Genomic DNA, 27086 nt, shown 5'->3' with positions numbered 1-27086 from the left:
GCCTTTGCTCATGTTTTTCTTTTATAAGCTGCTCATCTCTCTCAGCACCTTTGGTTGTAGAAGTCCTACTGACCTTTCCAGGTTCAGCTGAAATGCCGTTTCCTACCTTTGAAGCCTGCCTGCTGCTCTTCTATACTGCTAACGTAAAATTTCATTTTGTTCTCTTAGTTTTTGTTAATATTTGTCTCCCTATTAGATTGTTAAATCACAGCTGAAGCCAGGTCTTATTGATTTCTGTGCCTACACAATAAGTACTGAATACAATTTTGAATGATTGAAGGGAAAAAATGCTGAGTAAAAATTCTGTCCGGGAAACTAACCTGTGAATGAAAAGCTGCTGGTTGGCTAGGTCCCAACTCCAGATAGTTTTTCTATATGCCACCACCATATAGTCTTCCTAAAATTCTGCTTTCACTAATCACCTCACTTCAATGGCACTTGGTTATTCTTAGGTATAAAATGAGAGGATTAAGCTGGGTAACTCTAAGATACCCTCTTTTAAATTTTATCCTTCTGGGTCACTAAACTAGCTCAGAAACCATCATGAGTTCAGTATTTCAGCCATGTCAAAGTCAAACATGTCAGCCTGCTTCTAAGACACCCTGTGTTCAGTTGATAAACCTGCTGTTCTCATCCTTATATCTGAGAGTTTGTGCAATTATTTTCTTTTTTAGAACATGCTTCTCTTCTCTCTGTTGTGTTCCCTGTACATGCTTTAAAGGCCTAATACAAACTCTGAAATGCTTGAATGAAGCATTCTCCGGCCTCTTTAGCCGTTTAGGATGCTCCCACCTTTGCCCTGCTTTGGCAGCGGTTCTCTCTCTGTTCATTTGACACTTAATCATATACTATCATATTGTTATTTAGCATTATTCACTCATTAGGCAACGTTTCTTGAGCACTGTGATTTTTCTGTATTTTATTTTCCCGATGAGATTATAAGCTGTTTCGAAGTTAGGAAATGTGTCACAGGTTTGTTTTTACATTAGAAGTATTCCTCTTGGGATTATGTGCATAGTAGTTGTTCAAAAAAAAATTGGTCGGAGATTTATTTGAATGGAATTGAATTGCATTGAATCTTTCCTATTTGCCTCATCAGCAGCAGTATCTACAAGTTCTGTCATTTGAAGAGTATTATGCTCTTCAGAAGATTACTGAGGACAGACTGTTTTTGATCTTAGACCTTGAACTATATGACTTAGAAGGATCAATACAGATGAGTGTCATATAAGTTTTGAGGAGGTTGGAATAGACTTTATGAATGAGTTGGGGCTTGAGCTGGGCTTCAAAGGATTGACCTTGAATACTTTAATAAAGAGTTGGTGCTGGCCTGGCGCGGTGGCTCACGCTTGTAATCCCAGCACTTTGGGAGGCCGAGGTGGGCGGATCACGAGGTCAGGAGATCGAGACCACGGTGAAACCCCGTCTCTACTGAAAAATACAAAAACTTAGCCGGGCGTGGTGGCAGACGCCTGTAGTCCCAGCTACTCGGAGAGGTTGAGGCAGGAGAATGGCGTGAACCCGGGAGGCGGAGCTTGCAGTGAGCTGAGACTGTGCCACTGCACTCCAGCCTGGGCGACAGAGCGAGACTCCGTCTCAAAAAAAAAAAAAAAAAAAGAGTTGGTGCTGTAGGCACTGGGACCGTACTAAGGATTGTTTGGGGGGCTTTGTAATGTGAAAAATAGGATTTCAGAAATGGTTATGAAGTGGTATGAATTGGAAGAGGAGGGGATAGGATGTAGAACTGTCAGGTTTGCCGGGATCTAGGCTGGTTGCAGTGAGAAGAAAGCCTAGGTGAGTTAAGGTGGCAGAGGGAATGGAAAGGAAGGGGGGTCTGCTCTTAGACCATTTGGTTTGAATCTTAACTCTACCAGGTACTGGTTGTGAGATGCTGGACGAAGTTCTTAGCCTCTTATTCCTGTTTCCTCATCTATCAACAGGGGTAATTATACTATCTTTTAAAGTTTTTTTTTTGTTTTTTTTTGTTTTTGTTTTTGTTTTGAGACGGAGTTTTGCTCTTGTCACCCAGGCTGGAGTGCAATGGTATGATATTGGCTCACCACAACCTCTGCCTCTTGGGTTCAAGCGATTCTCCTCCTTAGCTTCCCAGGTAGCTGGGATTACAGGCATGCGCCACCATACCCGGCTAATTTTGTATTTTTAGTAGAGACAGGGTTTCTCCATGTTGGTCAGGCGGGTCTCGAACTCCTGACCTCAGGTGGTCCGTCCACTTCAACCTCCCAAAATGCTGGGATTACAGGCATGAGCCACCACACCTGGCCTTTTAAAGTTGTTATAAGGATTAAATGGGATAATGAAAGGAGAGCATTTAGAGTAGAATCTGATACGTGGCAAACTCACTGAATGATATTTGCTGTAAATATTGGAGCTATTTTTTCCAGTTTGCCAATCACTGGTCCTTGTTTGCTCTTATAATTCTGAATTGTGGTGGTTGTATTGTGTTCTTATGCACAGTTGTATCTGTTGATGACAAATATTTCTATTCTTACAAAAATGTGGCTTCTTAACAAAAAGAGAAGTGACTAAATCTTCTCACCCTCACCAAGTGAAATGTATTGTCGTATGAATAATGTTTGAAATTTAAGAGAAAGGTAGGCCATTGTTGTACTTTGGTCTCTGTTAAAATACATTCTTCAGCCTTCATTTTACCTTGCATTCTTCTTTGTGTTAGACTGATTTGTTATGTTTCTCTTTTCTTGATTGTATATACTGCTGGGTGCTAATCATCTTTAAATGGTTCATTAGCTACGATAATGGCTTTTGCTTTGTTTAATAATGAATTCTGTCAAAAGACTTTATCATACCCACTTGAACATGGTTAATTGTGCCATGTGTTTTTCACTGGTGCCCATATAAAATTCCAGTGCATCCTTTGAGATTGTTCTAAGGCTTCATTATCTAATTGGCTGGGTTAAGGTTTCTACTGAGTTTAATACTTTGAGAATGGGGAGAAAGGTCTTCTCTCGTCCCTTCTTTAGTATTTCTTAGTTGCATGACAAGTTCAATTGTTTGGAGTAATAGGATCCCTAAAATTTTGCTAAATATCTGCTCTTTCCCACTTCACATTACCTAAGCTGTGAAATTATGACCAAAATATATAGCTATTTTAAAAACCTAGTTTTCCAAACAGAGTGTCATAATATTTCTTTCTTTGATTTGTAGTTGTTGGAATTGGAAGCGGAACAAAAATGTTGACCAGTATGTTGTCGGGGTCCAAGGTAAGAATACTGAAATAGTTCTATTTTTCTTTAATGTTCTTAATGATCTACATGTATTGGATTTTTATCAAATAAAAAAACTGAGTAAACTGCATGAATGGGTATCATTCCTGAGTATTAATTATGTCTGTAAACATATCTGAGATTGAAAATATCGAGACTGAAAATTGGAAATTCTTAATTGAAAAACCAATTATACTTAAAGAAACAATGCTACAGTGCTCATCATTTACCAAAATTATATTTAGACTTTTAAAACATCATATTTCTTAGATGATTGGGACTTAGAGGTCATAAACTCTAGTGACAGACTTTTTTAAACCTTGGAATTTTTATAGAAACAATACTATTTTGTAAACCATGCCCCTTGAGCAAAAATATGCTTTGTTCAATGGTTATAAAATGTTTATTAAAGAAAAGAGTAGGGCCTCTTTAAGATGATAAAGTATGTTCATATATGAGAGTAACCTTGAATAGATCCAAAAGCACTTTTCCAGGCACTTGATAGAAGAGAGAAGAGGTTATTTGGAGGCAGGAGAGGCTGGAAAGCTGTGAACTGCTGATAGAAGGGGTCTCTTCCACCTCTCAAAGAGAGAATAATATCTGTATCCTAATGAGTAATTAGGTGCTGGTTATGAGTGCTGGGACTAAGGGCCAATGAAAATGCACGTGGAAGGAAGCTTAGTATGCCAAGAGGTAGCGAAAAATTTCATTATGTTCCTGGAATAAACTTTGTTTTAAAACTCTTGCTCTAAATGTGATATAAATTGTTGATAAAATGATTTTTGTTTCTTTAAAAAAATCTGTAGTCAAAGACCACTTAAAAAACAATTTCCAGTTCATTGCAGACTGATTGATGACTTTTGTAAAATATAATTAAAATATAGCAATGTAAAATTGCTAAATAAGTTTTATGCAACCTCATTTTCTGAACTTATTATAGATTCTGGCCTGTGGAAAACACTTGACATAGTAGTGGTTTAAGTATTAAAATGAAAGCCCTGGCCGAGCGTGGTGTCTCATGCCTGTAATCCTAACACTTTGGAAGGCTAAGGCGGGCAGATCACTTGAGGTCAGGATTTCGAGACTAGCCTGGCCAACATGGTGAAACCCGTCTCTGTTAAAAATACCAAAAAAATTATCCAGGCGTGGTGCTATACACCTTTAATACCAGCTACTCGGTAGGCTGAGGCAGGAGAATCACTTGAACCCAGGAGGTGGAGGTTGCAGTGAGCCAAGATCACTCCACTGCACACCAGCGTGTGTGACAGAGTGAGACGACTCCATCTCAATAAATAATAAGGTAGGTAGGTAGGTAGGTAGGTAGGTAGGTAGGTAGGTAGGTAGGTAGATAGGTAGGTAGGTAGGTAGATAGGTAGATAGGTAGGTAGGTAGATAGATACATAGTACATAGATTAATTGATTGATTGATTGATTGATTTTAAAAAGCCCCAGAGAACATACTGCATGTGATATCTCATTTTGGTTATCAACTGGCATAAAAATCTGTGCCATTCAATTGGAAGGAATCTTAGTGCCTCTGATAAATGAAAAACTTCAGTGTGACTTGCTCTGTAATCTTCAAAATATTGGTGTTGAAAAATTACAGAGTATAAAAATTGCATTAGAATGAAGGCATTTGACAGTTTCTCAGTGAATTTGTATATTGTGCTTACTGACACACAGAGTTTAGAATCTGTTTCTGATACTGGTTTTTGCCAGTTGTTTAATATTTGTTTCTGAACTCCCAAAGATGAACAATGTTTACTTTTAATATGGGATATGGATGATTTTTTTTTTCACATTATTTGGGATTTTCTAAAATCTATACAATAAACAAGTCACTTTTATGTTAATAATAAAAAAGATATATTTACATTAAGGAATTTGTTTGGTTTTTTTACCAAGATAAAATATGTTGAGTTCATTGAGATATTCGTTGTTCACCCCTCCTCACCCAAACCACAAACACAGCACACTATATATTACTGAAAGATTTTACTTGTAAATTTCAGGCATATTTTCAGAAATATTATGACTGAAAATGTAAATACATCATTGACTCTGGTATAAATTTTGTAACAGCCTATTTGCTGTTCAGCTACGAAACCTGAATGTCATACAGTGAAATCACTGATCCTCAAAATGACTGTAACATAAATAGAAATACCACAGGCACGTCTTGTTACAGAAACCTAGTTCTTAGGTATTTCAAAAATAGGCATTGTTGTCTTGTTAGCTATTTATATTTCTTATCCTTTTAATTTTATGTACATGTTAAAAGAACTAAATCATTAAGAGTTTAATGTTGAAGATAATTTTTTAATAAAAAGTAGTTAAAAACTGTTAATAAATGTTTTTTCTTTTTTTAAAAGAACGAGAAGGAATCTTAGAGATCATCTTATCTAGTGACTTTCAAAATTTTTTTAACTAAGACCCATAGTAAGAAACATATGTAATGACCATATAGATACATACATTTATGAAAAGGAAAAATTTTATCAAACAACTTTGTGTTAGTCTGTTTGTGTTGCTGTAAAGGAATAGTCAAGGCTGGGTAATTTATAAAGAAAAGAGGTTTATTTGGCTCATGGTTCTGTAGTCTGTACAAGAAACGTGGTGGTATCTGCTTCTGGCGAGGGCCTCAGGAAGCTTACACTTGTGGCCATGTCGCATGGTGAGAGAGGGAGTGAGAGAGAGAGAGGCGGAGGTGCCAGGCTCTTTTAAACAGCCAGATTTTTCATGAACTCATTATTGCAGGGAGGGCACCAAGCCATTCATGTGAGATCCGCCCTCATAACCCAGACAATTCCCACCATGCCCCACCTCCAACACTGGGGATTACATTTCAGCATGAGATTTGGAGGGGACAGACATCCAGACTTTATCCAACTCTAACCCTATGTATGATGTATTCTTGATACTTTTCTATTTCATTAAAAAAAAAATGGTGGCTGCAGCCCCCTAACTTGGCCCAGATCTGATGTCCACTTTTTCTTCACTTACTATTTTGACAGATGAATTTTTATTTGCATCACAGTGCAACTAGAAAAATTAGACTTCTGGTATGTGTAGAATGGAGTTACATCAAGAGTAGAAATATTTAGTTCTAGGATGGCAAATATTCAGTGTTCTTGTTACAGCCATATTACAGGACAGCCTTCTCTCCCTAGCCAGTCCTAATTGGAGATATTGCTAATTGAACATGACCTAACATTTCTTCTTGCTGAATCAAGAAACACCCTTAGAATCTTCTTCAACATAGTGCCACTTCATGTAACTACTGTCACTTACTAGGTGAAATTCTGGCTTTTAAATAAAATCTCTAGGCCATCACATTATTTTGCTTCCATCTGTGAAGACTAGACACTAATCAGACCACCCAAATCATTTCTTGCATTTCCTCCCATTCAGATCAGGGTAAAAGTTAAGAAAAGAGCTACTGCTCTGTGTTCCTCATTGTCTTCCTCTCCTGCCTTGGAGTGAGCTTTGTTCTGCCAGTGATCATATTTCTCAAGTCTTTTTTTTTTTTCCCCTGCCTGATCATTTAGGATTATGTGTATAATGTGTGTGAAAAGCATGTGAGCTTTTTGTACAGTGCCTTGTGTATGGAAATTGCTCATTAAATACTGTTATTACTATTCCTAAGTATTTTACTTATCCCCAAGTCTCTCTCTTGAGGTCCAGGCCTGTTGGAGCTTTCTAGCCACATGTTCTGTAGACACCTGAAATTAATTTTACTCATGCAAGTTCTGTTGGAACTCTTGAATACAGTTAACTTCATTTTTTTTTTTCATTGCTATCTGTGATTGGGTGATGTAGGCAAAATATTGCACTCATCAGAAAGAGAGAGCATGCCAGTTCTTTAAGGGAGAGACAGACTTTCCTTGGACATTAAAGCCAGAAAGAAGTTTCTGACAATAAGGGATATTAAATGACAGATAGATGGCGATTTTCAAAAATAGTTTTACAACAGATGTAGAAATGGAGCTACATAAAATACAGTTTAGGTAAAATTCTGAGAGGTTAGGCTGATGTGTTCCTTTGGCCTAAGTTGATCTAAGTATAAAATGTCACTTATCTAGAGGAGGGCAAATAGTCCCTCTTCTATCTTCCCTAAATTACACTTTCTTTGAGCCAGTCATTCAGCAAAAGCTGGATAGCAGACGTTGTACTTTGAAGGAACAGACAAGGAACAGAAGAAAACAGATGAGGTTTTGGAGTGCTGTCTTTATTAGTTTTCTATATTGTTGATCAAAGTTGGTTACTTTACAGATGCTTTAGAAACCGGATGGAAAGGTTATGAAAACCTGAAGAATCTAACTAGCATGTCAAGATATAAAGGTACCTCCATATCTCTGTGCAGGTAAACCATAGTGGCACCTGCAGGCAAAGCCAGCATTTCCTCAGAAGGCAACTTTGTATCCCCCTCCAGTAGTTAAACAAGTGTCATCATTGGAGTGAATGAAGTTTCCCCTTCTTGGTGTGGTCAAAGGATAGTAACTTTCCCCAAGAACACAGTAACATTTTTAGATTAACCAGTTATGAGAACTCTAAAGTGTGACTTGAGTAATGCTCCTATGAAACTTAGCCAACTCTTGAAGATTTCAGCATTTTTAATCAGTTTTCTCCAGAGGCTAGTCCAGTTTGTACCTTTTCTATATACTGTATTAATTTTCATATATTTCATAAATACTGTATTGACAATTTTAAAGGGCTTATACTTATGAACTATAAAAAAGAACTGTTCCTTCTTAATGAAGACATTCAAAGCCACATGTTTTTGGTTTGATAGGTTTTTTAAAAAGTGTTCTTTCTCATCCTCAGTAATATCCCTATTTTGTTTGTGAAGTTTTAAATCACAAGCTTTCAAAATCACACCTCAGTTGAGATCCAAGGAAATGATTGTGTATACTTTCTGTAGTAGAAACATTTTTCTTTCTCCTAAACAGAACAGAAGCTGATTTGCTGCTAGAGATGTCTAGCTAATATCTGCTGTGGGGTTTAGGGAGCTTGACGATGAGTAAAGTAGAGAGTAGAATAATACCAGTGAGAAACTATGAGTCCCAGAGAGTACACAGGTCAATGGAATGTTCTTCAGGACCTCTCTTTTGTTGCAGTAGAATTACATTGTAATGAATACAGTAATCAAATTCACAATTCCCAGGTACACGTCTTGGAGAATTAACAACTCTAAAGCACAGACTCTATGTAGAATTTAAGCCAGTGAAAAGAAATATTTTAGACTCCATAAGATAAAATGTTAGGGTTGAATATGTATATCTCCATGTCTTTTTTCTTCTATCCCAATATTGTTTTGGTCGTGAGGCTTTGTTTCAGCTGAAGGCTTAACTGTGTGGGTGAATTTTTCTAAGTGGTTTGTGGATAATTGAATAAAATTGAAGGATAATTGTTACTAGATGCCAGGACAAGGGAAAGCTAGGAAACAGCTGATTTCAATCATCGGTTCACAGGGTGTGGTCTAAGGACTCCTGAGACTCTTTCAGGGTGTCTGTTGAAATAGAAACTATTTTCATAGTTTTGCCTTTTTAACTTGCAATCCCACAAATACATGGTAGAGTTTTTCAGAGGTTACTAGATGTGCAATGACATCATTGCTCTGATGGCTAATGGAAGTTTTTAAACATTTTTCAGCTTTAATTTCTAATACAGTAAATCTAGGCAGATATAGCATGTATTTAAAAAATGCGTGCCAGGGTTTCTCAATACGTTTTAAGTGTGTGTAGGAGTTCTGAAAGCAAAATGTTTGAGAACATTTTGATTTGATTTGAGAATGTTGATTTAGATATTGTCTCCCCTAAAGAATCCAGCACGTAGCTACATACAGTATAATTGCAGACCCTGGAGTGGGTTGAGACTTAGCAGATAAAATATAGATATTCAAAACTATGGTGAAATGTGAAGAATTGCACACATAGGCACTTCTCTAGCATGTGTATCATTCTGTCAGCAACTTTTTATTAAGCTGCTACTGTGTTTCTATCTAGTAAAGAACACAATAGAACAGCAATGGGAAACTCTAGCTAAGAGTTCATACTTCGAGAAAGTAAGGATCAATAAAATATACTTGGAAAACAGTGAATCTCTCTGTAGGTCATCATGTGCTAAGCCGTGTGATATGAGAGCTCAGTGAGATAAACCAGACATGTCTGTTGTTGCCATTATATCCAGTCCCCTCTGCAGTAGTTGTCTTTATTGAAGTTTTCCCGTTACACTGTAACCTCTTAGAGGGAGAGGAATCTATTTTATGTATCTGTGTATCCTTCCCTAGCACTTAGGAGAATACTTTGGACATTCATAGTCCTTAAGAAACATGATTGAATTTGTGGATTTGATATAGGCCTTCCTTCTTTCTATGTATGGAATTTGTATCGAGCACCTACTCTTAGTCATGCTGTGGAGGTGGGTAATTGGAAGTTGGATGGATTAAGGGGTGGCTCTGAAAGCTGAATAAGGTTTGATCCTTAGAGAAGAGAGGGAGTTCAAGGCCAGGGAAGTGGCATATGTGCCCCAGGTGCACAAAACACCAAGAGTCCGGAGACTAGAATGGACATTGCATACTTGAAACATGTTAAGGTTCCTAGTTCAAACTTGTTGCAGAGCAGAATACTGCAGATGCGTTCAAGGCATAGTCTGCAAGATTGCACCGTGGTTTTCTTATGCAACTAAACAGACTCTAAAGGCAAAAAAATCATAAAGCATTTTGATGCTTTGCTTTCCTTATGGGAGCTGACTGTAACCAGATGAGTCAACTCTAGCCACTGTTATTGCGAATCATTCTGTATTTTCTTTCTTAGAAAATAAAAATGATGATGGTATTATTATCTGTTATTTACCAGGGCTAGATATTGTTGCTCTAAACTCTTTGCTTCTTCTCATGAGGCATTATTATTTTCCACATTTTAAGATAAGGAAATTAAGCTCCAGCAGGAAAGACTAACTTGATCTGCAAATTGTGGTAGAGTCAGAATTCAAACCCAGCCAGTTGACCCTGAGCCTGTGCTGTTACCATTGTTGTACTTCTCTCCTACTTCCCCCTGTGGTATGCTTAATCAAGGTTGATTGTCCCAAAATATAGAAGCAGGAATGGGTGTCTCAGGTGATGAGACTGTGTTTAGTTACAAAAAACTAATTTTTGTCAATACCTATGCAACTTTAAAAAAATTAATTGAAATGCATTGGAATATTCCCTTCTGTATTATATTTATTTAGAAAAATCTGAGCTAGATAATATTAAGGTGATTTCATCAAAGGGCCTTAAGCTGTTATAAAATGTCTGCATACTTATGAGGTTTTGAAGTTTTAATATTTTTCTCATTTTTGTCTTGGATCCCTTCACTAGCCTAATAAATTTGTCATGAATAAGCTTATATTTCTGCAAAGTACTTTGAGCTTTCTTTTATAAAACTGCTCACATAAATACAGATTATTTTCAGTGGGAAATAAAGTTCTTACACTTTTTTCACTACTTCATGTGATGCCCCAAATAAAATTTGCATTTGACCAAAAGAGAGTAGTGAAAAGAATACGTACTACAAGTGCGTCCTAAGATGAGAAATAAGACAATCCTCACGTAACTAAGAATGATCTAATTCTTCACTTGTGAATAAAGATCAGTTGTTAGAAACGATTCTTGTTCCTGAGATCTTAAGTAGTAATTTATCTTTATTAAGAAAACACATGGCTGGGCGTGGTGGTTCACGCCTGTAATCCTAGCACTTTGGCTTTGGGAGGCCGAGGTGGGTGGATCACCTGAGGTCAGAAGTTCGAGACCAGCCTGACCAACATGGTGAAACCCCATCTCTACTAAAAATACAAAAAATTAGCCGGGCGTGATGGCGGGTGCCTGTAATCCCAGCTACTCCACGGGGTGAGGCAGGAGAATCGCTTGAACCCGGGGGACGGAGGTTGCAGTGAGCTGAGATCACACCACTGCACTGCAGCCTGGGCAACGAGCAAAACTCCATCTCAAAAAAAATAAAATAAAATAAAACACAAACAAAAAACACATTTAATAGTTAAGTCACTAATTCTGTGACTATACTGGTTTTGCTGTTTTTCTGCAGATTTAGCTTTTGTTTAATACATGACCTAGTTACTAAGAATTGTCTTAGTATTTCATGTAAGAAGTACTAAGTTGGCTTATTTAAAATTAATTTTAATTGTTTATGTGGGAAGATTATTGAATCTTATGATGGCCATGGTGTCAGGGCTATTGTACCATTCTCTCTACTCGTGGATAGACTTGAAAATTTTCCTTAAACAAACTTCTCAGTATAAAGGTGGTTTGAGAAATTTGCTGACAATAATAATGGTCATAATTATTAAGCCATAATTATTAATAAAATCAGGTTTATCTTTCTCATATTGGCTAGTGTGAGATGTTTGTGAATGTTCTTCAGTTTACACAATTACTTTCCACATATTAAAAACAAAACAATTGCAGTCTGTTATTTTAGCCTGTATTTTGTATCAGGTTGGTAGTATTAGTGAAATTCTGTATAAACTTCAAGACATGGATAACAGTTTTTCTTTGCCTCACGGCCCATTTTCTCTTGTTTCCCTTCCTCTAGAGATATACTGCCATTGGAGAACTGGGGAAAGCTACTGATACACTAGATTCTACGGGGAAGGTAACAGAAGAAAAACCTTACGGTATGAAGCTCATCTAATGTAGGCCTCTTTTCTAACATGTAGGAAAAGTTTCTGTGCAGGTAGAATTTTAAAACAAATCTCTGATATCATCAGCCATTTTAATTCTCAGTATGTTTCTTTGGGCTAAGAAGATTGGAAATTGTTTATCACATTGTTGCTTACTTGATAGGAGTTTTTGAATGAAGATTTATTGTGATTGCCTCTTTTTCTATAATGGTTTTTTAAGTGTTCAGAATTATTCTTCCAAATAACCTTGCAAAAGCACTTATGGCTAGGATTTAGGTTATTTTCCCTAGTAAACGAGAAACAAAGCAGAGATACTGTGTTAGATTTTATCTGTCTTGCCATTAAAAAAAAAAAAATTACCTGTCAGCTGTTGAAATAAATGTACCAGGTTTAGTACTTTAAAACTTGTCATGTTTTTGTGCTTTTGGACTATGTAAAAAGAGGACAGAGGGCAAGCTATTTCTCTGGAAGTAAAGCAGAACTCACAGGGGCCCACCTTAAGTTTCCTACTATCCCTTCTTTTACTACCCTAAGGAAGGATAGATAAATGAAATGGTCTCCTAGCAACTCTCACAGTGCTTATGCTGTTTATAATGCAGCAACTGCAGTTTTCTAAGTCAGTTCGCCTGCATCATTATGTCACCAATTTGTGGACTTTCTGTTTTTTTGTTTGTTTGTTTGCTGTTATCTCTTAGTCGTAGGGAAGCCAGCATTTGGCCCGCTTATATTTTTGTGTTGATTATCCTTATTACATATTGCATATTGCCCCAGTAGTGAGGCCAACCTTTTTATTGTTCATAATAGCTTCATTTATTCTGTTAACATTTATATGTAGCTTAGTATCTCGCTCAATTAATCAAGCAACATAATGAAAAGAAAAATTGCTGATTGATTTCAAGACTTTTCAAAAACAGATGTTGAAATATTCTTGGAATTATTATTATTAGCAAATAATAGCAGACCCTCACTTAATTGAAAACCAGCTATAACCTTCAACCAGAAGACTTTTAAGATTAAGGAGGCATAGGGCAATAGGAGGACATCAGAGACTTCCAGAGTGTACTAAAGTATTCGTGAGTACTTATGTAATTCAGTCTCCTGTATCTCTGACCCCATTTACCAAACCATAATAAGGAGAATGATTATTATTCAGAACAGTAGTCCTGGGGTAATATAATTAAGGCTGGGGGGGTACCACGTGATGAAAAATATAAGGCGCACTAGAGTAAACAAATCTGGGTTTAATTCCTAGCTCTGCCCTTATCCAGCTGCGCAAATTTGAAATTTTCTTAGTCTCTTTATGTTGCAGTTTTTCCATCTCCAAAATGACAATAATGATAGCAACCTCATAGTGTGATTATGAGGATTGATTGGAGGAGAATGAATTTGGAGGTCTCATAGACAAGTCATGAGGCTCTTATAGTAGAACAAGCAGAGATGATGGTAAGTTGGACCAGGGTGCCAGTGATAGAGACAGATTTTTCCTATTAGAAAAATTTTCCATGGTTAGGAAGTAAAATTAGCAAGACTTGATTTTTAGTTGATTGGATAGGATAGTGAGGAAGTTGTCAACCATGACCTAGGTTTTGGGGTTTTAAAATTGGTTACGTGGTGGTGTAATTCATTGAGGATGCTGGAAGGGGCCCAGGGTGACAAAAATACTTAAACATATCCTTTCTTCCTATTCTTAAGCATTTTAGAATTTTAAAAAGCTCTGTGCTGTATTAGGTAATTTGTAACCTTATTTACTTACCTTAAAGAAAGCTCAGTTTGTTAAATCATCTCATTGTAATGATGCAGTAAATCATAGAGAAACTAAGAACATTTTCCAGGCTGTGAAGAGAAGAGAGCTTCCTCCAGTTCATTGAATAGTATTTATAGTCCCAGAAAATGAGAGCTCAGAGAATTTTGCTGATTGGCATGATTTTTCTGTGTGCTTTCAGTAAATCAACAAATATTTTTTATTTGTTGAAGCTGTTATAGCAGGTACCAAGGGAAAGATAGATAAATGTAAGACCTAGCTTGTGTCCTTAAGGAACTTACTGTCTGATGGAGAACTCTGACCAATATTCTCAGCCTTCTGAGACCTGTGACCAATATCTTATAATGCCTTCTTTACTATCCTGAAATAAAATTCAGAGATACTTGAATTTACTTATACATTTAGAAAAATCAATATGATAGAGTAAATGGAATATAAGTAAGAAGTAAAAGTAATTTATAATAAAGTAGGTGCATTCATATGTAAGCACACAGATATTAGCAGACTAAAAGTCTTTTGGCTGGGGTGCAGTGGCGCGATCTTGGCTCACTGTAACCTCTGCTTCCTGGGTTCAAGTGATTCTTCTGCCTCAGCCTCCTGAGTAGCTGGAACTACAGGCATACACCACCATGCCTGCCTATTTTTTTGTATTTTTAGTAGAGGCAGGGTTTCACTTTGTTGGCCAGGCTGGTCTTGAACTCCTGATCAGCACTCAAACATACAGCGTAACTGTAAATAGTGAAAAATGCTATTTAGGAATAATAGAGTGTTATGATAGAGAACAAAGGGAAAGGCCCTGTTACAAGCTTTGATGTTTGAGTCTAAGCCAGAGACTCATTTTCTTATTCCTCTGAGCTAGCTTTCAGTTGTCTGAAATAACAATTAAAAATAGTATTTGTCTAGATAGGACAAAATGACTTAAGAACATTAATTTGCCATTGACTGCATATTGAGTTACTTTAGCCAACATCAGTTGTTCTTGACAGGTCAATTAAAAACTGTGTTTCTAGTTGTTACAATGACTGGGTGGGGTGGTGACACCAGCTGCCTTCAGTGGGTGGAGACCAGGGATGCCAGATGTCCTGTAACACAGAGGATTGTAGAGCACAATGAAGAATTGTCCTGTGTACTGCCAGACTTCAGGATGTCTGCCAGATAGTCATGCAGGTGTATTTCCGCCATGGGGCTGAAACCATGTCTCTTTTGGTCCTCAGTGTATTTTTGGTGTAGTATACGGCATACAGAATGGCATATATGACATATAGAGTTTGAATTAAAAAAGATAGGCAGCAGAGGCATTCTCAGAAAAGATGACTGCAGATAAGCTGGGAAAGGCAAAGCATCTTCCTGCCTTCTGCTGCTGTCTTCTCATCCACATCTAGGTATTAAGTGACTGCTACTATTGCTGGTGTCTCTGAGGACACACAGCTTCAGTGTGCTCATCTGTTCTCCGCTGAGCTACGGATACTAGGACCATAGCTTCCCAGGCTAGATGTGGACCAAGCATCTGGGAAGGCCTAACTGTCCCTGTACTGGGAGTAGTTTTTTCTGTCCCTCCCATGAGTCAAGAAAGGTAGAAGGAAAAATGGAATCTCATGCTAATCTTTTATTCTAAACACCACCACTCCTTAGTCCTGAGATCAGATGTTACCAAGGTCTTCTCAAATGGTTGTAGCAGATGTTGTATCTAATGGTACTGGCTCCTCTTGGACTGTATGTGGTTTGGCTGCTGAAACTTATCCTGGAGTAAGCTCAAGAGTTGAATTTAGTTTCAAATTGTGATGTAAACCAATAGGGTATATGCTATAATTGGACTAGTGTGTAGCTGGGTATAAAAATTCTTACAGAGCTGTTTGCATTTAAACTTTTCATTATAAAATGTTGTACAAGTAAAGAAAACTGAACAAAAAATAAAGGTACAGCTCTATCAATTTGCACAAAACAAATATCTGTGTAGCTAGCTATTACCCTTAGTCAAGAAATAGAAGATTTCTAGAAACCACACTTGTGCCCTATCTGTCATTACCCTGTCCTCCTTTTGCAAAGATAACTACTATTCTAACATCCAACACTATGGAGATGGTTTTAAAACTAAGGCATAGTTTTGCCTGTTTTTGAATTTAGTATAAATGGGATTAAACACTATGTGTCCTTTTGTGTCTAAATTCTTCCACTTACTATATTTTTGAGATCCATGTTGGTACACATATGAGTATTTTGGACTTTTTTATTGCTATGTAGTATGCCACTGTGTGAATATACTATACACATACTCTCCCAGTTTGGGGCTTTGTGAATAAAGTGCTGTGTATATTTTATACCTGCCTTTTGGTAGACACATTTCTACCATCATCTCTTTTGGATATATACTCAAGTGGAATATAGGTCGCGTGTGTGCGTGCGTGCGTGTGTGTGTGTGCGCGCATGTGTTCCTGGGTTATAGAGTGGGTGTATATTTAACTGTACTGGAAATTGTCAAACAGTTGTCCAAAGTGATTGTACTTGGAAAACTTTGCATTTCCACTAGCAGTGTATAAGCATTCCACTTGCTCCACATCCTTAGCTATTAATAGTGTTTTTAATTTTGGCTGTTCTGGTGAGTGTGTAGTGGTATTCCATTGTGGTTTTAATTTGATTATTGATGAGATTCGGCACCTTATTAAGTGTTTTTGGCTTACTAGCCATCTTCTTTTTTGTATTGTCTTTTCAGGTCTCTTACCCATTTTTTGTTTTTTCTTTTTTCCTTTTGAGTTGCCTTTTTCTTACACATTTGTATGAGTTTTTGTTTTTTATTAAGCACCTTCCATTCGAGGATGCATAGGTTCTTTATATAGTCTGGATATGTTCTCTTCTTTTGGCTATGTGTGTTGCAGATATTTCTCTTACTTTGTGGCTTGCCTTTTTCCTCTCTTGTCTTTTGAAAAACACAAGTTCTTAGTTTTAATTTAGTCCAGTTTATCAGGCCTTCTCCTTTATGGTTGGTCCTTTTGGTGTCCTGTTTAAGAAAACTTTTCTGACTCTAAAAGCGTGAAGATATTTTCCTGTGTTCTAGAAGCTGTTATTGCTTTGCCTTTCATGTTCCCTCTGCAATCCACTTTTTCTTCCTGCATGGATGTCCAGTTGCTTCAGCACTTTCCCAGTACTCTTGTGTTCTCTCCTTTATTACACATCAAGTACCCACTTAGGCTATTGTTTAAAAAAATATCTTTTTCTTTTACATTGATCAGTTTGTTTATACTTGTATATACACCAGACTATATTAATTGCTATAGTTTTAGACTATCTGGATATCTGGGAGAACAAGTCCTTCCTACCTTATTTCTTATAGATTTTTTTCTATAGGTTTTTTTTTTTTTTTTTTGAGATGGAGTCTTGCTGTGTCGCCCAGGCTGGAGTGCAGTGGCACAATCTTGGCTCACTGCAAGCTCCCCCTCCCGGGTTCACGCCATTCTCCTGCCTCAGCCTCCCAACTAGTTGGGACTACAGGTGCCAGCCACCATGCCTGGCTAATTTTTTGTATTTTTAGTAGAGATGAGGTTTCACCATATTAGCCAGAATGGTCTCAATCTCCTGACCTTGTGATCTGCCCGCCTCGGCCTCCCAAAGTGCTGAGATTACAGGCTTGAGCCACTGCGCCCAGCCTTATAGGTTTTTTTTAATAGCTTTCTTATCAAAGTAAAGAAGTTGCCTTTTTTTCCTAATTTGCTGAGTTCTGGTTTTTTAAAATCATGAGCAGACATTAAATTGTATCAAATATTTTTTTCTGTATTGATTTTTCTCCTTATTCACATATTAAAGTAACTTTACATTTCTGGAATAAACCCAACTTAGTTGTAATGTGTTATCCTTTATATAAATTGTTGCATTTGTTTTGCTAATATTTAGTTTAGGATTTTTGCATCTGTGTTTGGATGACATTACCCTGTATTTTTCTTTTTTCTTAATGTCCTGGACCGGCTTTGATATCAAAGTTATGATGACCTCATACAATAGTTTGGGTGCTGTTCTCATTTTTTCTATTCTCAGGAAGAATTTCTATCAGATTGGTGTTTTTTCTAATGTTTGGAAGAATTTACAGGTAGACATCTGTTCTTCAGTTTTCTTTGTTAGGAAGGTTTTAAACTATGGGTTGGATTTTTTTCTACTAGCTATTGGATATACTATTTTTTATTGCTTATATCAATGTAGATAATTTTTTCTCCTAGGAATTTGTCATTTCATCTAAAATTTCAAAAATATTGGTATAAAGCTGTTTATAATAGTCCCTTATGACCTTTCTTTTATTTTGAAATAATATCAAACTTACGGCAAATAACTTTTGCTAAATCACCCAAGAGCAAGCTGAGCCATGATGTCCCACCACCCCAAATTCATTACTGCAATTTAGTTTGAAGACCCTATTTATTTTTTAAAAACAGCTTTCTAGAGGTATAATTGACATACAGAAATACTGTATTTAAAATATATAATTTTAAAAATTAATATACATTCACCTGTAAAATCATAGCTGTAATGAAAACAGTGAACATATTTATCATCATAAAAGTGTCTTTATGCCCCTCTCTCCATTGCGAGTTAATTTTTGAATATGATTTCAGATATGGATTCAAGGTCATTTTTTGCATATGTACATCGTTTTGTAACCATTTTTTAAAAGACTATCCTTTCTGTGGTTGCCTTTGAACCTGTGTCAAAAAACAGTTGTCCATATCTGCATACTTTTATTTTGAGACTTTTAATTCTATTCCATTGATGTATTTATTTTTAAATCAGTACCACACCGTCTTGATTATTGTAGCTTTGTAAGTCTTTAAATTAACGAGTGTTAGGCCTCCAACTTGTTCTTTTTCAAAGTTGCTTTTGCCATTCTTGGTCCTTTGCATTTCCATATGAATTTTTGAATCAGCTTGTCAGTTGTTATACACATACACACTCAAAGTCTACTGGCAGTTTGAGATTGTTTTGAAGCTATAGATCAATTTCGGAAGAATTGACATCTAAACAATATTGAGTCTTCTGACCCATGAAATAAGGTATCTCTCTTCATTTATTTAGGTCTTTTATAGCCATATTTTTGTAGTTTTCAGTATCAGATCTTTACATCCTTTGTTTATGAAATCTCTTAGTACCTCAAATTCTGAAGTTTCAATTTCTAATAGTTCATTGGTGGTATATAGAAATGGAGTTGATTTTTGTATATTGACCTCGTGTTTTTCAACCTTGCTAAACTCACTTATTTGTTCTAGTTGTGTTTTGTATAGATTTTATATTAGGATGGCTCCAAAGTAGACTTTTTTTCCAGGTCTAGATTAGCTCTGCTCCTAAAGCATGACTTTTCTGGGGTGTCTATCAAATGACCTGTGCGTTCAACAAAGTTTCTTCATTCTGGATGGTTGAAATTAAAACATCCCCCAGCCTTGTAAGAGCTTTGGTAGTACTTCTTTAGTTAATTCTGTGGAGACCCTGTATATATGTATGTACAGCCTAGAATTTAGTCAGAGTATCAAGGGGGCCTTCATAGACATTTCTTTCTCTGTGTATATTCCTCAAAGTCCAGCTGCCACTACTTCCTCAGATTCTGATCTCTGTTCAGTGAGATCACTGTGCTTTGAAGTTTCTCTCTCTGTCCCACAGTTAAGAAAGCACCTCCAGACAAAAACAAGTTATCATGGGACTTGCTTTGTTTGTTTCTCTTTCCTAAGAGATTACAGTGCTTGCTGCCTGTTGTCTGTCTAAAAACTGTTGCTTAATATATTTTGTCCAGTTTAACAGCTGTTTATGGTGGCAAGATTCGTCTAGTCACAGTTACTCTTTTGTAGTCAAATATGGTTTTTAACTCAATCATATTGTTTTTAGCACTGTAGTCCGGTTAAGTCTCAACTATGATGTTGTGAGTTCACTGGAAGAGGAAAATTTTAAGCAAATAATGATGTATAACATGATCTTGTATATATTCATTTTATGAAAATGATTTTTAAAAGTTAATTTCAAATGAATGCTGTCACATCGATGGCTTATTAATTTGCTAAACAAAAAATAATTACCCAAGTCCTATGACACTTGTACCTCTTTTACCAAATATATTTATTCTGCCTAGTTATTGGATATATTTACTGCAGACATTTTATTCTGTTTCTTTTTAAATACTTTGGAAGTAGAGTCTTTATACTTATGTCATAAGAACAACTATTATTATTTTGATTGGACTTATATCATGTTTTAGATATAGCCAGTTTGTACTACATACTCATGTACCACAAGCTTAGATTTTATTATAAGATAACTTGCTGTGTAGGCTGCCTAGTAATTCAAACATCAGATGGATGATTGGCTTAGGTGACTTTTAAATGCCCTTCAGCCTTGAGATTCTATTATTCTTCAGCAAATTAAATTCGGCAGATGTCTTGAGTGCCATTTTAATAGTGTATGTTATATAAGAAAAATTGTCTTTGAGAAGCTTAGAATTTCATTGGTGAGATAATACGTATGTGTGTGTATGTGTGTGTGTGTAGAAATTAAATATGTAGAAAGAAGAGAAAATATATGTAGAAAGAGAGAATAGTTAAAAATTGTGTATGATTAATTACAGAGTGAACAGCACAACCCACAAATGCTTGACATGTTCAGTCAGAGAAAGAGACAATATGGCAGAAGTAGAATGAGAAAGAACACATCTTGTCATCGTGTGTGTGGTAATATCAGCAAAGGAGGGCCACCAAAGCAGCACAAAGGAGTACACAGTTGCAGGAGCATCAGTAAAGAGACCAGCTTAGCAGAAGTAGAAAGTCGTTTGGCCTTGTTTTAAAAAGTATGTGGCTAAGTTGTGAACTATTGCAATTTAATCAACAGTGGCATTTCCTTCAGCAGGTGCCAGCATGGTGACAGCATTGGCTGTCTAGATCTGGAAATCTTACATTTGTATAACTAAGGTACCGCTAGTAATAATGTCTTAATGTTGCCATAGACTAAACTTTTTTCATGGAAAAATCCTCATCTGTATCATGAGATACATCTGTTTGAGAAACAGTATGAACAGATCAGCCATGTGAGGTCTGCCTTGTTGGAGCTGCTAGGTGCTAGAGAAATTCTTTTCAGTGTTATAGCTCTTCTGTCTGTTTGAGTCTAGTAGATTCTAGTCTTTTGTTTGTGTTTAGCTTTTAAGGGTCAAGGTCATACTGAGGTTAAAACTGTCTTGCTGGGTTGATATTAAAATCTGGACATAGTATTCCATGCTGACTTTTAATTCTGGTATTGGAAGAGTAATTCAAAGCATACTCATTTTTATTTAATATTGTTCAAATAAATTCAAATTAAATACACATATACCAGAATAAAAAGTTAGATAAATTTTCTACAAAATGGTAAAAGCACTGAAATTTCTTACCATTGGCTGTGAACTAAACAGATTATTGAATATTTCTATGATTTAGTTTATTACTAAATAGGAAATATGTGTGAAGACATCTTTGAGTATGAAAATTCTAAATTTCAGTGTATCATAGATTTTAGTTTTTAAAATTATAGAACTGTACTTTTTGTCTTTTTTTTTTTTAAATATGGAACACGGTCAGGTACAGTGGCTCACGCCTGTAATCCCAGAACTTTGGGAGGCTGAGGCAGGAGGATCACCTGAGGTCAGGAGTTTGAGACCAGCCTGGCCAACATGGTGAAACCCAGCCTCTACTAAAAAATACAAAAAGCAGGCATGTGTGGTGGCACACGCCTGTAATCCCAGCTACTTGGGAGGCTGAGGCATGAGAATCACTTGAACCCAGGAGGCAGAGGTTGCAGTGAGCCAAGATCACACCACTGCACTCCGGCCTGGGCAACAGATTGAGACCTGTCTCAAAAAAAAAAGAAAATAGATAAATAAAAATAAAATATGGAACACTTCTCTAATTTGCATGTCACCCTTGCTCAGGGGCCATGCTAGAACTGTACTTTAATATTGCATCATTTTGTTTGAAGCAGTACCAAACAAAAGCTGAAAATATGACTAACAGATAGTAAAAGCTTTATGTGTATGTCTTCATTCATATTTTCTAAAATCATTGTTTAAAAAATGCTTGTTTAGTAAGCATGCTAAAATCCTTGCTTATGTGTGTTTTTTTTTTGCACTGGCTTATTTTCGAGGCTGGCTGGGAGTGTTCATGTAAAATGAGAGAAATTCCAACAACAGAGAAGGGGGAGGCTGGGGCGGGGGGACAGATAAATGCAATTTTACTCGACAACAGAGTTGAATGTGAGTGTGTAAAATTTCTGCCATAACGTAAAACAGATTTGAAATCTTACCAGGTACAACTTAAAATGTGGATAATACTTAAGTGCCACATTAAGTTAGTTACCATATTTGATCCCTAGAGAAACTTAGAAAAGAACTTACGGGGATTATTTTGCTGCTTGTATTCTGATCACTTCATTATTAATTACTGCAGAATCATTTCTATAGCTAATGTGGAATTTTCCTCAGATATTCTTAAGGCCATAGTCAGAACCAACGGAATATATATATAAGATGATTGCATTATTTTTATTGGAGAAAAATTGAAGCAAATGAAATTGTTTTAATAAAGAATATAAGACTTTCTCCCTCTTTTATCTCGTTAATACATATTTTATTCTTCTTAACAAGGTAGAATTTTGGCTATAAAACATATACTGTAATATATGCTTTTTTGGAAAAAATTTTAAATGAATTTTCAGGGCTGTTGGTGCTGTGAAAATAGTACATGTACTTCTGTGGTTGTTTTAGTGTCTTTTTTGCTGATTTTTGGCAGATAAAATAACACAAGAAGATATTGAAGGCATTCTACAGAAATTTACTGGGAATATAATGCAAGTGCCCCCCCTGTAAGTTCAATTAGTAAATTTGGAAAAATGTTTACGTTTCTTTTCCAATGGTTAACATCACTCTAGTTAAAATACGCAAGTTTCCTCTTAGCATATGGCGAGGCAGGTTTTAAATCTGATGTGCCAAATGTTCAAGTAAAGGTGAGACAGGATGTGGAGCTTTTGACACTCTAAGACGCAGTGGAATGTGGTCTCCTTTGTTTCTGAGTGTGGCCCCAGCCTGACGTCTGTGCTATTACAGTGTTTATTGGCTTTTCTGATTCTATCAACAGACATCAGGGCAGTTCTGGAGCCCAGAGATGTCTCTTTTCCTAGAACTGTTGTGAAGGGACCAGTCCCATCTGGGAGGGAAGTCAGAGCTGTGAGTCAGAGTCCTAATGTGCACTGCATGTCAGGTGCTGAGACCATTCCTATTGGGCACAATCTTTGCTTCACTATTCTCTGCAGCCAGCGAAACCGATGAGAGTTACAACTTATTAAAAATACAAGTATATTGCTTTACTGCTTGTCTTAGTTTGGGCTGCAGTAACAAAATAACATAAACTGGGTAGCTTATAAACAACAGAAATTTATTTCTCACCGTTCTGGAGGCTGGGAAGTCCAAGATCACAGTGCAGTAGGCTCAGTGTCTGGTGAAGGCCTGCTTTTTCACAGATGGCACCTTCTTACCGTATCCTCCCATAGTAGAAGGGGCAAGGCAGCTCTCTGGAGCCTCCTTTATAAGCGTACTAATTTCATGAGGGCTGTGCCCTATGACCTAATTACCTCCCAGAAGACCCTCCCTCCTAATATCAACACCTTGGGGGTTAGGATTTCAGCGTATAAATTTGGAGGTTTGGCATTCAGATCATAATACCATGTAGCCATATTTTCGTGCACATTACCATTTCAAGCAAATTGCCTCTTTTGAAAAAAATGGCTGAATTGGTTATAGGATATGTCAGGGTAAGTTTCTGACTTTTTTTTTAGAATTTAGTATTTATTTTGTATTTAAAATCTTGGGTTTTTTTCAGGAACATTGAAATATCTCTGAGGAGATGCTTTTTCATGATTTTGCCTCAAATGTAAAAATTTAAAAATTTTTGCAAGATCTGCATAAACGTTATTTTGGATCATTGTTAAACTTACTTATATTTATGTATAAGAATTGTTTTAATATTTTCTGTGATTATTGCAAGGATTTTGTTTTCTAGTAAAATTTTATCACGAAAAGCTAAGATACACTAAGTAGATTATTTGCTTATTAGCTTCTTAGAAATATTTTGGTAACTTATATAAAAATGAATATTATAGTAGAGATTGTTTCAAGGAAATATAGCTGACAGTATTATGACCAGAGTCTACTAAATTCCTTGTGCCTTTTAACACAGAATGAGGACTAGTAAGGACAAGACATGAATAGATTGTCTCCAGAAAGATGATTAAAGAATAAAATTGGTAACACTGCATATTGTGTGCCAGAATGAGGTTATATCAGCCTTAGAAATATTTAGAAACTCTATCCATGACAGCATTATGGAGTAGATTAGAATTAAAAATTCATTCATTTTTTAGAAGGGTTTTCATTGTCAAGCACTGCCAGTCATCCTTCCTTTCCATGCCAAATCTGAAATTATCATCTCTCAATCTTTCCAAATCCCCTCAATTCTTGCTCTCCTTTCCTTCCATTTCTCCTTCTCTCATCTCACAAGCTATTCTGCATTAAAGAAAGATGGACAGAGACTTTCAACTTTGATGAAGAGAGGTGAAGTTGTAGAAGCAAAACCTGCCAGGCCAGTGACTGTATACAGTATCTCCCTTCAAAAATTCCAGCCACCATTTTTCACATTAGGTAAGATGGAGAAATTTGAAATCATTTGTATTTATGTGTATTTTTAATTTGTATTTGGCTACTTTTGTGTCATTTTAATAGATCAGTAGGATGTTGGAGATTTTTTAAAATTTGAATTTAAGGAAAGTTAGGATTTCTTTATACCTTTTTTGGTAACACGTTTAATGAGATACCTGTAGCTATATGGAGGTTCAGAAATGCCTTTCTAGCTGGGCTGACTTTTTCATATATTGTTCTATGTTATCTTACTAGAAAGTTGAAAGTAACATACTTTAGATCTCTATAGAGAGGAGTAGGTAAGGAGTATATGCTTTTTAAATTTTAGGTTTTTATTATCTTTTGGATGCTTTTCCTCCCATTTTGGCTAGTACCCGATACATTCCATTTTAGAATTGACATTAATTTTCCAATGAAAACAAAGCATTTTTAGTTTTTGGACAAGAAATCCCTCACTCCCTTCTTCACCACCCATCACTTACTATTAAAGATCCTGCAAATATGGAAAAAAATGGGTAAGGCAGAAATGTATTCTTGAATACATGGTCACATTTTTAATTCAAGTTATGAATTTTAATTTCTAATACATATTTGAAATGTAAAGACTAAGAAGTTCATTTCTGTTGTTTGGAAATTTTATGATCTGGTTGCAGAAAGTTGTAAACATGTAAGATCTGTGAAGAATCCAAAGCCATAGTTCTTAACCCTCAGACTCCTTTAAGTTGAGCCTACCCTTAATATCACAGTGCACTGAATAGGATTCCTTTTAGAAATAATGTCCCCAAATCTTTTAATCTAAACTTTATTGCTTTTTTATTGGCATTGTTGTTTTATCTGTGTTGTGTTTCTGCAGGATATGGTTTTGTACCATTAGAAAAAAAAGTCACTTAGTTTCTTCATGTTCCTGCTTCTAAAATATTTGACAGATAATGAAAAAAACACTTAAAAAGGTTGTGCTCCATTCCATGAAAATGAAGCAGCTGGTTTGACAGAGTAGATATTCTCTATGAAAGCAAGAAAAACTCAGATTTTTCAGATTGCATTTAAATCAGAAATACTTCATTGACTAGGGAGAGCATAACGGGCCAAAAGAGCTGTCTTTTCACTCAAGTCAAATATCGTGCAAGAATGCTAGCACACCTGTATTTCATCCCAGTGCCCACTTTTAATCTCAGCAGTGGTCCCCAACCATGAGCTGACTAAAGAAAGCGGGGGTGATTAAAATCCCCAGGTGGTGAGTTTTGATTAATTCCCCCAAATGGCTTTATTTGTACCAGTAAGACTTGAAGCAGCTAGAATGTAGTCCTTTTGTGTGGAAATGTGGCAGCTCTTTTCAGGAAGTCTTGCTGGTGGATAAAAATAACGGAGAGCTCTGTTCTTAACCAATAAACTTGTGTTGGATTGTGTTAAGAAGATATTTAGATTTACATTCAGTTCTGGGACATTGTGTAATTTTAAGTTGTTTTATGATTTCTTCAGGAGTATTTCCAAGAGAACATTTAAATAAACTGAGTTCTTCATGTGTAGTACAGTACCCCAAACATAATTCTTGTCACTGTGAAAAGGGGTTTTTGGTTGGTTGGTTGGTTGTATTTTTTTTGAATGTACAAATCAGAAAATATTTTAAAAATCTACAGCTCATGATGGTAAAGCTACCATTTCTAACTGCTTATTACAACCTATTAAATGAACAAGGCATACAAATCTGAAAATGTTTTTTAAAATCTACAGCTCATGATAGCAAAGCTGAGATTTCTAACTATTTAAAACCTATTAAATGAACAAGGCTGAAGTATTAAAGTGGTATGACTTGCCAGTTAATTTAAAATGTGTTCATGAGTTTCTGCTGTTTGCTTTCTCCACACTGTGACTTTTCAATCTCACAAACACATATGCTACTGGATGAATAATTTATGTTTTAGTGCATAAATATTTTATCACTCAATTGTTTGCATAGTGCATTTTTACATTTGTTTAGGGACATCATTTCTATGTAAAGTGGATTTCATAGGAGGTTAGCAATTTACTATGTCACTGTTAACATTCCAGATGTTGAATGTGGAGGAGGGTTTTATATCAGAAGCTTGGTCAGTGACATTGGAAAAGGTAAGCATAAAAATGAATTATGAATTATCATTTAGAGACTAATACTCCTTTTCAATGGGAAGAGGGAATTTTCCGTTTTTCTTATTTCTGAGTACTGGCCTTAGGAACTGAACTCTTGCTGCCTTCAGCTTTAAAAGCATTGTAGGTTTCTGGCTTGCAATTATCAGCCTAAGCAGCTGCAGTGAAATGCTTGTAATGGGAAAGAAGAGAAAGAGAGAACAGAAAATGAAGACAGGAATAATGAACGTAGGGCCGACATCTTTTCAAGTACAAAAGATTTTAACTCAAATTAGGAATCAAAAAAAAAAAAAAAGATTTAACCTTCTAAAAGTTATTTTCAAATTTTTTTAAACTGGAAACCGTAGTCTTACAAACAGCCAGAAGGTTTCGGTTCTCGCTGTGCCATTTACTGGCAGTTGTCGCACTGGACAGGTCATATGATCTCATCTGTAAAGTGAGGCTAATCTTTACTCCATGGGGTTGCTGCATGAGTTAAATAACAAAAATGTGTGCAAGTTCTTTGTTGATTTTAAAGCAGCTTATAAGGTGGATTATTAAGTATTATTTTGCTACTTAATCATTTCTTTATCTCAGGCCTCTTGGCTCTTATATTGGATTA

At 36.1% G+C, this 27086-nt stretch overlaps 1 protein-coding gene and 1 non-coding gene across 5 annotated transcripts in view; one reads left to right on the top strand and one right to left on the bottom strand.

The window, feature by feature from the left end:
* Positions 1-27086, top strand: part of TRUB1 (TruB pseudouridine synthase family member 1) — a 59516-nt gene that overhangs the window by 10238 nt on the left and 22192 nt on the right. For all 4 annotated transcript variants that reach the window (XR_004028680.1, XR_004028681.1, XM_030806651.1 and 1 more), the window contains exons 3-7: positions 3184-3239; positions 11834-11915; positions 22461-22533; positions 24225-24364; positions 26411-26467. Coding sequence is in view for 2 of the 4 variants with exons in the window: in XM_030806651.1 (XP_030662511.1) it covers positions 3184-3239; positions 11834-11915; positions 22461-22533; positions 24225-24364; positions 26411-26467 (408 nt within the window). In the remaining 2 variants the exon portion in view is untranslated. The remainder of the gene's footprint in view (positions 1-3183; positions 3240-11833; positions 11916-22460; positions 22534-24224; positions 24365-26410; positions 26468-27086) is intronic.
* LOC115834543 lies at positions 21560-21670 on the bottom strand. The gene has a single exon (XR_004029485.1). It is a non-coding gene; the product is annotated as a U6 spliceosomal RNA (small nuclear RNA).

Source organism: Nomascus leucogenys, chromosome 3 (assembly GCF_006542625.1).
Source record: "Nomascus leucogenys isolate Asia chromosome 3, Asia_NLE_v1, whole genome shotgun sequence".
Taxonomy (NCBI): domain Eukaryota; kingdom Metazoa; phylum Chordata; class Mammalia; order Primates; family Hylobatidae; genus Nomascus; species Nomascus leucogenys.
The sequence above is the reverse complement of the archived record's forward strand: the minus strand, read 5'-3'. Positions and strand labels throughout refer to the sequence as shown.